Here is a 14176-nt window from a genome sequence, read left to right as displayed (position 1 = left end):
CTCCCCAGCTCTGGCTTTCCCTGAACAATGACCACGTAGTAAGAGCCCTTTCTCATGGCCCTTCCAATGTTATGTCCTCTTCAGGAGGGTCCTGGGCTTATAATGGTCCAATCAGGTCCATGTTTTCATCACAAAGATTTAAGGAGACTAACAAGTGGGTTAGGGAACTTTTAAGGTGACCGTAACTAATATATTGAGGCCTTCAGAGCCTGACCCTGAACTTTGAATTAAGCTGGAAGGATATGAATATTTGAAACCAAAGCCACTTACATGAGGCCAGCCTAAGCAATACAGAAGCAGCTCAGAAAGTCTGCCAGTGGAATGAACGCGTGTTCAGAACCAGGTAGCGCACACAACAGCGCTCAGTGCTGTTGCAGGGGTGGATCTCAACTGGAACGGTCGCGCCCTCATAGGGAAATGGTTCTGAGCACACATGCACCTCTGTTTAATAGGACTAAAGGCCTGTGGCATTTGGCTAACCAAGTTGTATAAATTGACCATTGACCAAGGAATATAAGGATATAAGGAATACAAGAATCTCACTGGTATATATATATTTTTTTGCACATCTGGAAGAAACCTTTTAAAACTCTACCAATCTGGACCCCACCTCACCTGAGGAAGAACAGAACCTGAAGGAGCACTTCCTGGCTCAGGTGGTTCCTGATAACAGGAGGAAATCACAAAAATCAGGGGCTGGTCTGGAAACACCCCTAAATGATTTTTTAAATTAATTTCATAATTACTTGAACCATTTTAGCTAATCAAAATGTTTTTTAAAAGAAACTAGGAGAGTTTATCTCACAATTCTGGGAGCCTCAAAAGTGGAACCAGGTGAGTTGGACAGTTGAAAACTCTGACTGGTTGTTAGCTGGAGTCACTTAATGATACTATGGTGGCTTTTCAGTGATTCATAAAGATTTTTAGAAGCAAAATTTATTCCAGAACACAATATAAGTTGCTTATTAGTTTTGCTATGGTGATACAGTACATCTTCTGTCACTTAAAAAAAATCTCTAACTCTATGAGTATATACAAAAGAAACACATTTAAAATAAAACACATTTAATTTTTTCATAAGGAAGAACTTATATTCCTTACCATGGGGGACTGATAAAGATTTACCAAGGCCCAAACCTGTAATTCCATCATTTCTACTGCTAAAAGTGCCATCAGGAGAAAAATCACCATCACTATCAATGGGCCGGAAGTTCCATGCACACAATGTTGGAACTGTCATCACGGGATCTTGTCCGTATCAAAAGAGGAAATTATTAAAAGATACAGTCATTCAAAATAGATGTTTAAATTACTGTTTAACAAGCTGCAGCCCTTTAAGCCAGAATATCTAAGCCACTGTAATGTGGCTAAATGCAGCTAATCTTAGAACTGTGACATGCGACTTAAATATCCAGTTCTTCAGTCAGCAGATTAACACAGTGGCTAGTTTGGAACAATTGCCCTCTCTTGCTGCTCAGATCCCATGAAAAGTTTTCTTTGCAGCAACGCTGACTCTGTTTCTCAGTTCACTTTGTGCATCCGTAAAGCCAGTTTCCTGGTTCTCCCTGCCCTCCGTGGTCTTCTTCATGAACTAACTGCTCATAGAACGGTAATTGCTTTCTGGGTGTGATTCTAAAACATTCTAAATGATGAAAATCTTTGATACTGTTTACATATGACAGTCTTATTTCTTTCATCTCGGTTTCCTTCATATTTATGCCCCACTATTAAAGCAACATCAGAAACCACTGCAAGTGACCGTAAGCTTCTGCCATTGGTGTCCTTGTGTTTCCCAAACGTGTCCCATTTCTGGAGTGCTGGTTTTGACAGAGTGTTGTTAATAATTTCAAATATTGTCTCTGTAATAGAGCCTCGTTGATGTCACCTCTCAATTTTTCCAGCAATGTTATACCTGCTCTTCCCCACACGTCTTCCAACTGTTTCTACAGATGGTCATGTTCTCCCAGGTCTATCAGTTAGTTACTGGAGGCTGTCCTTCCTCCCAGGCCCCCTCAGGATCACACAGGCTGGTTTTAGCTTCTCTGTCATAGGCCCCCACATCCCAAACCTTTCTGGATTGCATAGTTCTCCCCCTTCTCTTCCACTGGATGCCATGTTTTGATTCTGTGTTTGCAGCACAAAGCTCCACCCTGCTACCCCATAGTGATATTTTAAAATTGACTCCGTGCTCTTTTATAATTGAGACAAGGCAAAGGAAGCAACATCTAGTCAAATTAAACAAAATCCAGAAGGCAGACTCAGATGACAGCAACATTTCAAAAGCCAACCTAACACAAAGCGAGCCCTTGCCAGTCAACCCACATGGGATCCGTCGTGTTTGTGGGAAGCCCCAGCCCCTGGGGGGGGGGGGGAAGCAATGCCCTAATAAGTGAAGAGCCCTCAACCAATCTATGCCCCATTTTCAAAAGGCTCCTACACTGGAAGGAATGCTTCAATGGAGAGTCATCCTTGGGCCAGTGCTTGGGATTTTGGCAGCCTTGAGTTGAATGCCCTAATCGCTGACTGGCACCCCAACAAAATGTGTCCATTGAAGGGATATGGCCAAGGGAAACCCTGGATGTGGCAGGTAGGATCATTAAGTTAAGTGTACACACTGAGAATCTGGAATGAGAATAGACAGCTAACTGCATGTAATATTGCGATAAAGTATGGACCCCAAACCCTACCGTTTAGAAGTCTTACATCTCCCAAAGGAACTGGAGGTAAATACAGTGCAAGGACCGCCAGAAGGAAAAAAACAAAGTCAGAGTTGGTAATGTGAGAGCAGACGGGGCTTCCGGGAGCTTTGATTACGAGAAATCCCCAGAAGCTTGAAGGCCCAATGGCCCCCTCCTTCATGAGTGAAAGCAAAGCCCTCATAGACTGAAGGGAGTTAAATGGGCAGAGCAGTAGTGATATCCTAGGAGATAAGAGGGTGATATCAATTAATTGAGATCACTCACCGGTGCAAGCACAGCTTTGGAGATGCTTCTCCTGAATGACTTATGCCACCAGAGTTAAAAACAATAAAATAAAATAAAAGCCTATCCCAAGTACACAGGGGGGAAATCGCATACCCCAAGTAAGCAAGCAGGGGTCCTGTTTTCTGAATTGGACAATTTGCTAGATGGGCAAGACCACTAGCCCAGTCAGCTATAATTGTTCTCTTTATGCTACTTATAATCTACTATAAGCCAGAGGACTTTTTCAGCCCAACCAGTCCAATGTAAGGAAAGTTAGTTACCCCAGAGCAGGATATTAGCATAACAACACAAGTAGAAACTGCAATATGGGTTTTAAAAAGTACAGACAGGGAGTTTATGCTTCTGACAAAGACTAAAAGTCTCAGGGCCCAGAAGTTGCTCCCAGCTCACATACAGGATAAACCAATATTTACCAGCTGTCCCGTGACACCAGGCACTGGTCAGCATCCGAAGCCACTCAGATAAGCAACCTGGCCTGTGAATAGGCTATGGCTTCATTCCATGCTACTAGACCATCTAGGTAGGTAGCAGGTATAGATCCTACTCCCCCAGCCCTAAAGGGGTCGTGGTAACTGAGTAAGGACCAATGGTCATGAGTCGCAAAGCTAACCACCACATGGCCAGGTGGTTGAAGTTCCTAGGCTAATCCTGGAACCCTTTTTAATCTGCAATTGTGTATGTATCTCAATCGTGATCATTTCCCTTCCATGATCCCTTCTTGTTTTGGTGATGTAGAGACCTGGCACCAATCATCTTGTGATGATTTTCTTCCTCCTCTTGCCATATGGTGATTTCCATGACTGATATTTTGGATTACATTTGACCTCAGAATTTGGTGCATGAGGGTAGTTCCCTCAACTAGATGATTGATTGTCTTCTTCTATTTAATGAAAGTCTAATAAAATGGATCTTTATAGAACATGTTTGAAGCAGGGGTTCTTTCTTTTTCCTCTATAAAAAGGGGAGATGGCTGGAATTCAAAACCATCGTTATAAGTGGAACTCCACCCCTAAATTTGAGAATCAATGGACACCAGTTTCCACAGACTACAGAGACCCCTACAAGAAATCACATTGGCACTTGAGCCCCTGTATTGGTGTGACTCTCTTGGAAGAAGTAAAACTAGAATGCTTCCTGGAAACAAGGATGAAAACACTTCAATTCCCGTACTGTAGGCAGGTTACCAGGAGATACTGGATTGACAGAGCGACTGCAACAATGGCTTCAAACCAATTGGGAGATTGGGATTGCACAGGACAGGGTGGTATTTTGTGCTGTGGTCACTTTGGGTCAGAAACTGACTTGATGGCACCCAGCAGCACTTGGTGTGACACTGTGATTCATCTTGTTGGTCTTGCTGCTTGTCTCTTTAGCTGAGCTCTTGAAATGCTTCTCTCTGGTTGTTTGCCTGCAATTGTTAACTGCAGGTTTAGGTAAGGCTCCCTTTGCTAATTTTTTAGGGATCGGGGGAAAATAAGACATTCAATTTATTAAAAAAAAACATTTATCTAAAAATTGCACTTTAGTACTTCTGAGAGTGTTCTGTTTTATCTGCAGATTTATTGACTCCAGGAGAAATTCCACATGCTTTCCTCTAACCAGTATTCTGTGGATCAGCTAAATGCTGGAAAAAAATAGCTTACCAAAGGCTAGAACTCAAGATCATTTGCCATTCGTTGCTCCATTTGGACCATGGATTGTTGAAAGTACTAAAAATGTCTTTGCATGCTCACTTTTATGGTATGCTCTGAAAATTGTCCGAAATTTTGTTATGAACCTATTAAAATGAAAATGTTGGTCTTTTGGTGTGATATCTTTTAGCCTCAATATAAATTGGGAGGTTAATGAAAGGTGGCCACCTGGTGAATCCCTAAATTATAACACTATACTGCTGTTGGATTTGCTTTATATTCAGTTTAGAAAATGGGATGGAAAGTACTATGTTGAAGTTACAGAGATAAAGAGACACAGGCTAAATGTGAAGTATGTGGCCAAACTTTTAAAAGGGATAAGGGTCTGAGAAAGGCAGTTGTTTTTTAAGAGTACAAACGGGATCTTTTAGATGATACAAGACCTTCCTTCACAGTCCCTACCTAAAAGGGGCATCCATGATCCTCTGGGGACACTGCAGTCCCTACCTCTTTACCCTCTGTGACCCTGTTGTTCCTCTGTTGATTCCCTATTAACAGCAGGTAACCTGAGCTTGACTCCTATCCAGTTAAGAAATTCTATTTGTTTACCCTTTATATACTTGTAGTGAAGCAAGCTACTGATTGCCTGATTGAGCAAAGAAAGGGTCTCGGAGCAAAGCTATCAGGCAAGGCTTTCCCCATCTCTTTTTCAAGCTCCCACCAGAGATGCAGACCGGGTCTGGATCCACACCCCATTCATCATGAACCATCTATACAACTGGAAAAACCATAGCCTTGCATTTTGGGAAAGCCCAAAGAGAATGTGTGATCTGCATACATTTTCCATACTCATAACCCTGAGGAAAGGCACTTAGTCATCTAGGATCTATAATTGATTACAGTGGCCACACAATTGTATTAATTGATGGAATTAATGATTAAGGAATTTATTAGGGAAATCACAGGCTATAATGAAAGTGAGAAATGCTCAGTATAGTTGTTTGGTCATATAAGTTACAAAGTTCCTTGGGAGCTTCTAATAAATGCCACAAAGTCTTGCCACTTCACTGTAAACCTCAAGACAAAGGTAGTCAGCTGCAGCTCCATAGGTCAGCAAACCCAGTTCCCCAAATTCAGTGTTTAGAAACACCCTATTCCTAAACCAGCCTCCCACCCCAAAGCACTTAGCTTTACTTACCATGTGGCCTTGGAAATCAGAGGGGGGAAAGGCCTGAAACAGTAGAGAGTGTCAAGAAGATAGGAATGGAAGGAAAATTCTTCAATATAATACAAGCTATATATTAAAAACCAACAGCCAACATGGTAGCCAATGGAGAAAAGACTAACACTAAAAAAGGAGAACAGACAAAGATACCCCTTGTCCCCACTCTTATTTAACCTCGTACTGGAGGTCTTAGCTTAGAACATAAGGCAAAGAAAAACTATCAAAGTATTCACCAAGGGAAGGAAGAGGTGAAATTATCATTATTCGCAGATGATATGATTTTATATAAGGAAATCCCAAAAGCTCCACAAGGGGAGTGCTGGAAGGAATACAGGAATATGGCAGAGTAGCAGGAAACACGATCAACAAACAGAAATCTATCTGTTTGCTATACACATCGGACAAGATTAAAAAAAGAGATCAAAAAGGTACTACGCTCACAATAGTCAAGTACAAATTGAAACATCTAGGGATATACCTGACTAAGAGAACAAAAGATTTGTACAAGGAAAATTACAGAATACTATTATAAGAAACGAAGAGTGACCTCAACAAATGGAAGAATATCCCATGCTCCTGGATTGGAAGACTCAATATAGTAAAGATGTAAGTTCTGCCCAAGACACTATAAGTTTAATGCTATCCTGATACAAATACCATCATCCTTCTTCAAAGAATTGGAAAAACTGATTACCAACTTCATATGGAGAGGAAAGAAACCCTGGAATTAGCAGAGAAACCCAAGAAGGACAGAATGGAAGGGCTCACTTTACCTGACTTTACCACATATTATACAGACACAGTGGTCAAAACTGCCTGGTATTGGTATAATGACAGATACTCAGGCCAATTGAAAATAACTGAAAACCCAGAAATAATATCATCAGCATACCAACAACTGATCTTTGATAAGGGCCCAAAAAATATCAAATGGGATGCCCTCTTCAACAAGTGGTGCTGGAAAAAATGCATATCTACCTGCAGAAAAATGAAACAAGAACCTTACCTCACTCCATGTACAAGAATAAACTCATGGTGGATCACAGACCTTGGGATAAAACCCCAAAATATTAAGGTCATCAATGAGGGAATTGGGACAAGCCTGAGAACTTCCGTGCAGGGAATATGTAAGCTATCAGAAATAGGGATTCCCTATAGGAGGCACAAATTGATAAATGGGATATGCTAAACATAAAACACCTCTGTGCATCAAAAGAATTCACCAAGAGAGTAATGAGAGCCCACACACTGGGGAAACATCTTAAGCGATGACTCAACAGACAAAGCCCTGTTTACTAAAATCTACAGTACTTTGCTAACTTCCAAAAACAAAAACAAAACAAAAAAGCTAATTGCCCACTGAGGAGGTGGGCAAAGGACCTGAACAGAAGTTTCACAAGGACAGAAATCTGAATAGCCAATAAACATATGAAAAATATTCCCAATCATTAGCCATAAGATAAATGCAAATTAAAACAACTGTGAGATACCACCTAACACCCTCAAAGATAGTCCAATTCAAAACAGCAGAAAGTAACAAGTGTTGGAGGGGCTGTGGGGAGACAGGAACTCTCATCCACTGCTGGTGGACCTGTAGGTATGTACAGTCACTAGGGAAATCAATTTGGTGATATCTAAAACAGATGGAAATCAAGCTACTGTATGACCCAGCGATCCCCCTACTAAGCATATAACGAGAAGAGGCAAGAAACAAATTGTGCGCCAATGTGCATTGTGGCCCAGTTCACAATTGCAAGGCGTGAAAAACAACCCAGATTTCCATCAATGGATGAATGGATTAAAAAACTGTGGTACATACTTACAATGAGTTCTATGCATCCCTAAAAAGCAGTGACAAATGCCTGAAGCGCATCACCACATGTGAAAAATTGGAGGAAATAATGCTAAGCGCAGTAAGCCAAGAACAAAAGGACAATTACAAAATGAGTCCACTGAGATAATCTTAAAAATGCAAAAGGGACCTACAGAAAAAGCTACTGTATACATACATTCCTGGGTTGAGGTCCAGGTAGTATGGCAGGGGCCAGACATGGTGAGGATATTATTGTGGTTGTAAGATCCATCTGACAGAGAACACCAGAAAGATATTTACTTGTGTTTTATAGCCTGGAAAGGCTCTTAACTGTGTAGAATTGGAAATCACTGTTAATTACATTGAGAAGAACAGGAACTCCAGAATATTAATTGTGCTTTTGTAGAACCTGTACATGGGCCAAGAAGCATCTTTTCCAACAAAGCAAGGGAATACAGCATTACTTTACATCAGGGAAGATGTGCATTAGGGTTGTATCCCGTGGCAGATACATAATCTCCTGTCAACTTGTGAAGGGGTGGATTCTAGCCTTTCAATCAGGTCGCAGCTTAATGACCTCCTTTGGAGGTGTAAGAGATAAATAGATGACTACAGGCCAGATACACGCTCTGCTATTCTCTTTGTTTAGTCTTCTTGCTCACAGACCACATGGAGCTGTGGAACTGGAGAAGCCTTGTGGAGACCCACGCCAGCACTAAGATGCTTCCACTGCCACTGGATCCACAAGATTCCCATGCACTGTCCTGCGATCTTCCTGCATTTGGCCTCGGTGCATGTGTTATATGAGTCTTAAGAGGAATTTATAGATTGGTATCAGACATATGGGCTAATAAAGGACTTATGGACTTGATCTTGACTGGGCTCAGATGGTTTCTTAATATACAATTGCTCTTTGATATAAAATTATCTCTTATACACAGATGAGTGTCTCTGAATTTGTTTCCCTGGTCAACCGGACTAACATATATCCTCTAACCATACTAATTCAAATTGCAATTATCTGAGAAGCTGGATGATTTGAAGAGAACAGAGGATTAAGATTGGAGGAAGACTTATTAACCACCTCCCTTATGTAGATAACACAATCTGGCTTCCTGAAATCTAGGACATGAAGCACTTAATTGTGAAGTTCAAGGGCTGCAGTCTTCAGTATGGATTTCAATTTAATATGTAGAAAACGATAATCCTCACAACTAGACCAATGGGTAACATAATGATAAATGGAGAAAAGATTGAAGCTGTCAAGGATTTCATCTTGCTGGAATCCACAATCAATGCTTATGGAAGCAGGGGATAAGAAATCAAAGGAAACACTAAACTGGGCAAAGTTACTGTACAAGCTCTCTTTAAAGTGTTGAAAAGTAAGAATGTCACTTTGAGAACTAAAGTATACATGACCCATGCCATGGTATATTTAGTCACCACACATGCGTATGAAAGTTGCACAATGGACAAGGAATCTTGCTAAAGAATTCATTAATTTGTGATATGATGTTGGCAAATGCATGCAAAATGCTTCGTAGACACATACAGGACCAGGCAACTTTTTATTCTGTTATGCCTAGGGTCTTTCTGAGTCAGAACTAACGCAGTGACACCTAACAACAATAAGAACAAGTGATATTTTAGAACATGTGATTCTCTAGTTTCATAGTAACCCATTTGAGGGGGTACCCAAAATAAACCAGAAAACTATGCATTTTCCCTACGAGGCAACCATCAAGGAGCTAACGCTGAGTTGGTGCACCCAGTGGTATCTCCAGGGAAGGTTCTCTCTGATCACAGTGAGTTTTTACATAAAAGCAGTTTTGCTTGAACCTCGTTTTTGGTGACGGCCTTTTTCAGAGAACAGTGTGCAACTGTGAAATGTGGTTTCCTGCTTGGGGAAAAAAATGCCACAGAAATTTTTGTGATGTTGAACACAGCTTACAAAAACGTCGCTATGGGAAAAACTCTTGTGTGTAAGTGGTTTTCTCATTTCAAAAAAAGTGAAATGTTGACTGATGACAAACCTCCTTCTGGATGTCCATCAGCTTCCTTGACAGACAAAATTGTCAACAAAATTCATGAAATTGTGCTCAAAGACTGTCAACAGACAACGAAGAGATAGAGAAGTTATCTGGACTGTCTTAGAGCTGTGTTTACGAATTTTAACCGAGAATTTTGGAATGAGAATGTTGCTGAGAAATTTGTGCCTCGTATTCTGACTGACCAGGGAAAAAAGTGTCAATTGGAAACATGCTGTGCTTTGAAAGAACAGCACCAAAGTGACCCAGACTTTTTTTCCCAAGGTCATTACTGGTGACAAGACATGGTGCTATTCTTATCACCCTGAAACCAAACATCAATCAAGCCAGTGGAAGACACCTTTGTCACCTCACACTCAAAAAAATTTATCAAGTGAAATGAAAGATTGAGACAATGCTCATTCGTTTTTTTGATGTGAGGTGGATAGTACATTTGGTGTTCATTCCACCAGGTCAGACTCTTAATCAACCTTTCTTGCTTGCTTGCTCGCTCCTTTTTTATAATTTTATCGGGGACTCATACAACTCTTATCACAATCCATATAGCCATCTGTCAAGCACAATCGTACATTTGTTGCCATCATCATTTTCAAAACATTTTTTTCCTACTGGAGCCCTTGTTATCAGCTCCCCATTTTCCCCTCCATCCCCGGCCACTCATGAAGCCTTCAAAACTTACAAATTATTATTATTTTTTCATGTCTTACACTGACTGATGTCTCCTTTCATCCACTTTTCTGTTGTCCATCCACTGGGAGGGGGTTATCTGTAGATCGTTGTGATTGATTCCCTTTCTCCCCCCACCTTACCCTCCTGGCATGCCTACTCTCAATATTGGTCCAGAGGGGTGTATCTGTCCTGGGTTCCCTGTGTGTCCAGCTCTTATCTCTATCCATGTATATGCTCTGGTCTAGCCAGATATGTCAGGTAGAATTGGGGTCATGATAGTGGGGGTGAGGAAGCATTAAAGCTTTCTATTTAGAAGTTCTGAAAAGGCAGCACACCAGCGAGTAACAAAAAAGGCCAGGTAGATTGAAAGATCTCCAGAATGCAACATGGAAATTGTACCACGCCCTCCAAAGGGCCTCTTGTCTGCGATCTGAAGCCAGGCGTTATACGGGTGGAGAAAACTAAACTCGTGTGATATTGAAGATACACAAAAGTAGTTTTTCAAAGTATGGTCTTGGGGTCTTTGCAGGTCACATCACCTAGATCACATTCCCATATCTTTTTCTTCACCCTTTACAGAAGCTAGTGTCTCCTAAGCATTCGGTTTTCCTTCCCCTTCTATTAATGAAAGTTTGAAGAGAAATTACAAGCCTTAATAATCTCAAAAAATGTTGTCATTTTTTAACAGCCTTCAAAACAACTCTTTAAGACAATACTGATTCTTTTATTTTGATGAAAATATATGCTGTCTTTATCTTTACAGAGACTCTTACCAAATTTTGTGTTACCCTCTGCTTTGCACAGATCTAAGTAAATATATTAATGGATAAGTTAAGTTAAATCTACTAACATTATTTGGCTTACTTATTCTAAGAGAAAACCAAAGTCCCTTTGAAAATACTAAATGCAAAATTATTTATACTCATAACAAAATGTTAAACTTAAAAAAAAGAAAAGAAGTCTTACCACAGATGTAACAGTTCTTACAAGAGCATCTATAAATTCTATTTTCCATTCATCTTTGATGTTGTCTGGCATAGGTCTATACATATAATAAGAAAAAAGAACACAAGTTAGTCCAAGGCATAGAGCTTTGCGTCCCATGATGATACACTTTCCTCTTTTCCTGTGCCTTGGTGACTTAATGTCACTCCATATAAGCTGTATATGAAGTAATAGGACAAATGTTAATTACAAACTCTCTCAAGTAATATCAAAATATTAGGAAATACTTCTTATTGCTCCAAATAAAGATTACTGGTGATAACAAAAACTGGTTGAGCAATTACACAATGTATGTGAAATGTTTCTCAGATTATTTGCTAAGCATGCAGATTAAATAAGTATGGTGAAAGTATCCATTCTTGCCACACACCTGACTTTAAACCATAATTTATCCCCTTGTTCCCTTGCATGACTACCTCTTGATCTATGTACAGGTTCCAGAAAAATCCAGTTGTGTGTTTTGGAGTTTCATGTTTCCCAATGTTATCCAAAGTTTATTAAAATACACACAATCAAATATTTTCCACAGTCAATAAAACAGATTTTTCTATTCTTTGTTTTCAGCCGCATCTGACATTAGCAATGACACCCTTCACTCCATGTCTGGCTTGAATCTCAAGTGATTTCCTGAAGGTGAAAATCATCTAAGGTGCAGGAGTATATAAAGAAAAATGTGGCATCAAGATTCATGGACGACTCATGCTGATAGAAAAGAGAATTCTCTGTAGAGGAGAGAGAGCAGTCATTAAGTGTGGGCTACCCATAAAAGGGATGCATGTACTCAGGAGAGATTACAACAGCCGTTCCTGGGTCCCAGTCAGCTTCAGGCCATGCTCCTTTGTCCTGTAAAATGATAAGGTCTGAGAGACATGGGGCACCATCCACTCTGCCAGTGCTTATGATACAGCAGGCATTGTGATGAGGCTGCTTTGAATCACTATGGACTCACAAGGAATTCTGTCCAGACAAATATTAAACTCTCCCTTGGCTGCTATCAAGTTGTCTAAGATTTCTGATGACTTCATGTATGTGTACCAGAGTTGAACTATGCTCCACAGAGCTTTGCACTCTATCCTCCCAGTTAATGTCTGGGTGAATTAACCTTCCCCACCTCCCAGGGAGCCCTTTGAGGTTGCGTGCTGTTGGCTCGTGGGGTTTTCTAGGTCGCTTTCCTTATGAGAACAGTGTGCTAAGGGTTTCCTCCTTCATGGAGTGGTTGAGTGACTATGAATGTCCAACCTATTGGTTAGTGCCAAGTGCTGAACTATTAAGCCACCAGGGATCCTTGGTGACCCCAAGCCAGCTTTCTCTTATTACCCTCTCTATGGGCATAAAGTATACCGGCATAGGTGCCATCACACCCACGCCAACCACTGTGCCCATCATATCATTAGGGTTCTAGGGTGGTTGACCTCAGTTCTTGTTTCACAACCCTGAAAGCATTCGTGCGGCAGAAGCACTTTTGCAAATCCAAGTGATTTTCATGAGGGAAAGGGAAATTGCAGGCAGCACAGTCTCCAGAGCACATGCTATCCATGGGAAGTGTTCAAGGCTGCTGGGTGGAGACCTCACAGGGGCTCGTGGCTGAAGATAGCACTTCAGGAGGGTGCAAAAAAAAAAGTCAAGAACAGAACACCAGAACGAGAGCATGAAACCACAAGGGTGGAACCAAGAGCAGGAAATCCCCAGGGGCCAGCAGGTGCTTACACATCACGCATGTAGAAGAGATTGCCACCCTCTGCTTGCAGAGCACAGTTGAACAAGAAAAAGAGAGGTGGGCCCGCAGCCTACTTTTATTCCCTGCCATCCCCACCATCTGGGAAGACATGGTTGAGAGTACTGGCCAATCTTATTGGCTGAATGTACGCACTCCTGTGTGATGGTGCCTAGACTGTGCTGCCAGGTGAACCTTCCACCTGGGCCTAGGTAACTTGTGTCTGAGGATGCTCAGTTCTGGATTTTCCCAAAGGTGTCTTATTAGTGTGGTTGATTTCTTTCCAACCCTTTATTATGGCATGGATGGCTGATTTTCATTTATCACAGGTATTTGGGAAGACCGCCCCCTTTTGTCCCTAATCTAGCAACCTGTCAATATCTTGAGGTAGAGAGTGGGTAGCTAGTACAGTGTGCCAAGCCCTCCAGTTATGAGGCATTATCAAAGTCATTTTACTGGACTGGCCTTTTATTTCTTCATTTATTAATTGTGAGTGATATTAACTGCCCCTGTGGGAACTGAGATAACAAAGAAAAGAAGAAAGGGAGAAGAGGGTTTCACACACCTGACTGATGAAAATCAAATATGACAACCTTCAATATGGATTACATCTCAACAGAAAGATAAAAATATATCGCAAGTGAAAAATAAGTCATATGAGGATAAATGGATAACAGAATGATGTTTTCTAGAATTTTATTTGTCTTGGAAACAACAATCAAGAAATTACACAACAGAAGGGGAGTCAAGATGGTACCCAGGTTGCATTAGGACTGAGAACTCTCTCATGTGCGGCAGGTATGGTGTCCAGGAGGATGAGTGGGAGGACTGCAGTGAGTGAGATGACTCCTAGGCCAACCCTTGGTGCCTCTTCCAGACACATGGCAGCCTGCCCCCCATGCATCTGCCCTAAGCTGGAGCTCCCAGAGAACTGAGAGGGGATCCTTGGAACATCTCGGCTCAGCCAACATGGCTGCTCCTGCATGCCACTGCTGCCCCACTGAGACACACACAGCTGTGGGCAGACCCTCTTGCAGCAGCTGCCCACTGACAACACTCCCCTAGGAGAGCTGCTCCCTTCTCCCAC

The 14176-nt window shown here is 41.4% G+C and overlaps 1 protein-coding gene across 1 annotated transcript in view; it reads right to left on the bottom strand.

Moving 5' to 3' along the window:
* Positions 1–11474, bottom strand: part of LOC142447160 (arylacetamide deacetylase-like 2) — a 30586-nt gene extending 19112 nt beyond the window's left edge. The window contains exon 1 of the mRNA XM_075548855.1: positions 11337–11474. Within this exon, the coding sequence (XP_075404970.1) occupies positions 11337–11474 (138 nt within the window). The remainder of the gene's footprint in view (positions 1–11336) is intronic.
* Positions 11475–14176: the final 2702 nt, after the last annotated feature.

The sequence above is a fragment of the Tenrec ecaudatus genome, chromosome 4, assembly GCF_050624435.1.
Source record: "Tenrec ecaudatus isolate mTenEca1 chromosome 4, mTenEca1.hap1, whole genome shotgun sequence".
Classification (NCBI taxonomy): Eukaryota; Metazoa; Chordata; class Mammalia; order Afrosoricida; family Tenrecidae; genus Tenrec; species Tenrec ecaudatus.
The sequence above is the reverse complement of the archived record's forward strand: the minus strand, read 5'-3'. Positions and strand labels throughout refer to the sequence as shown.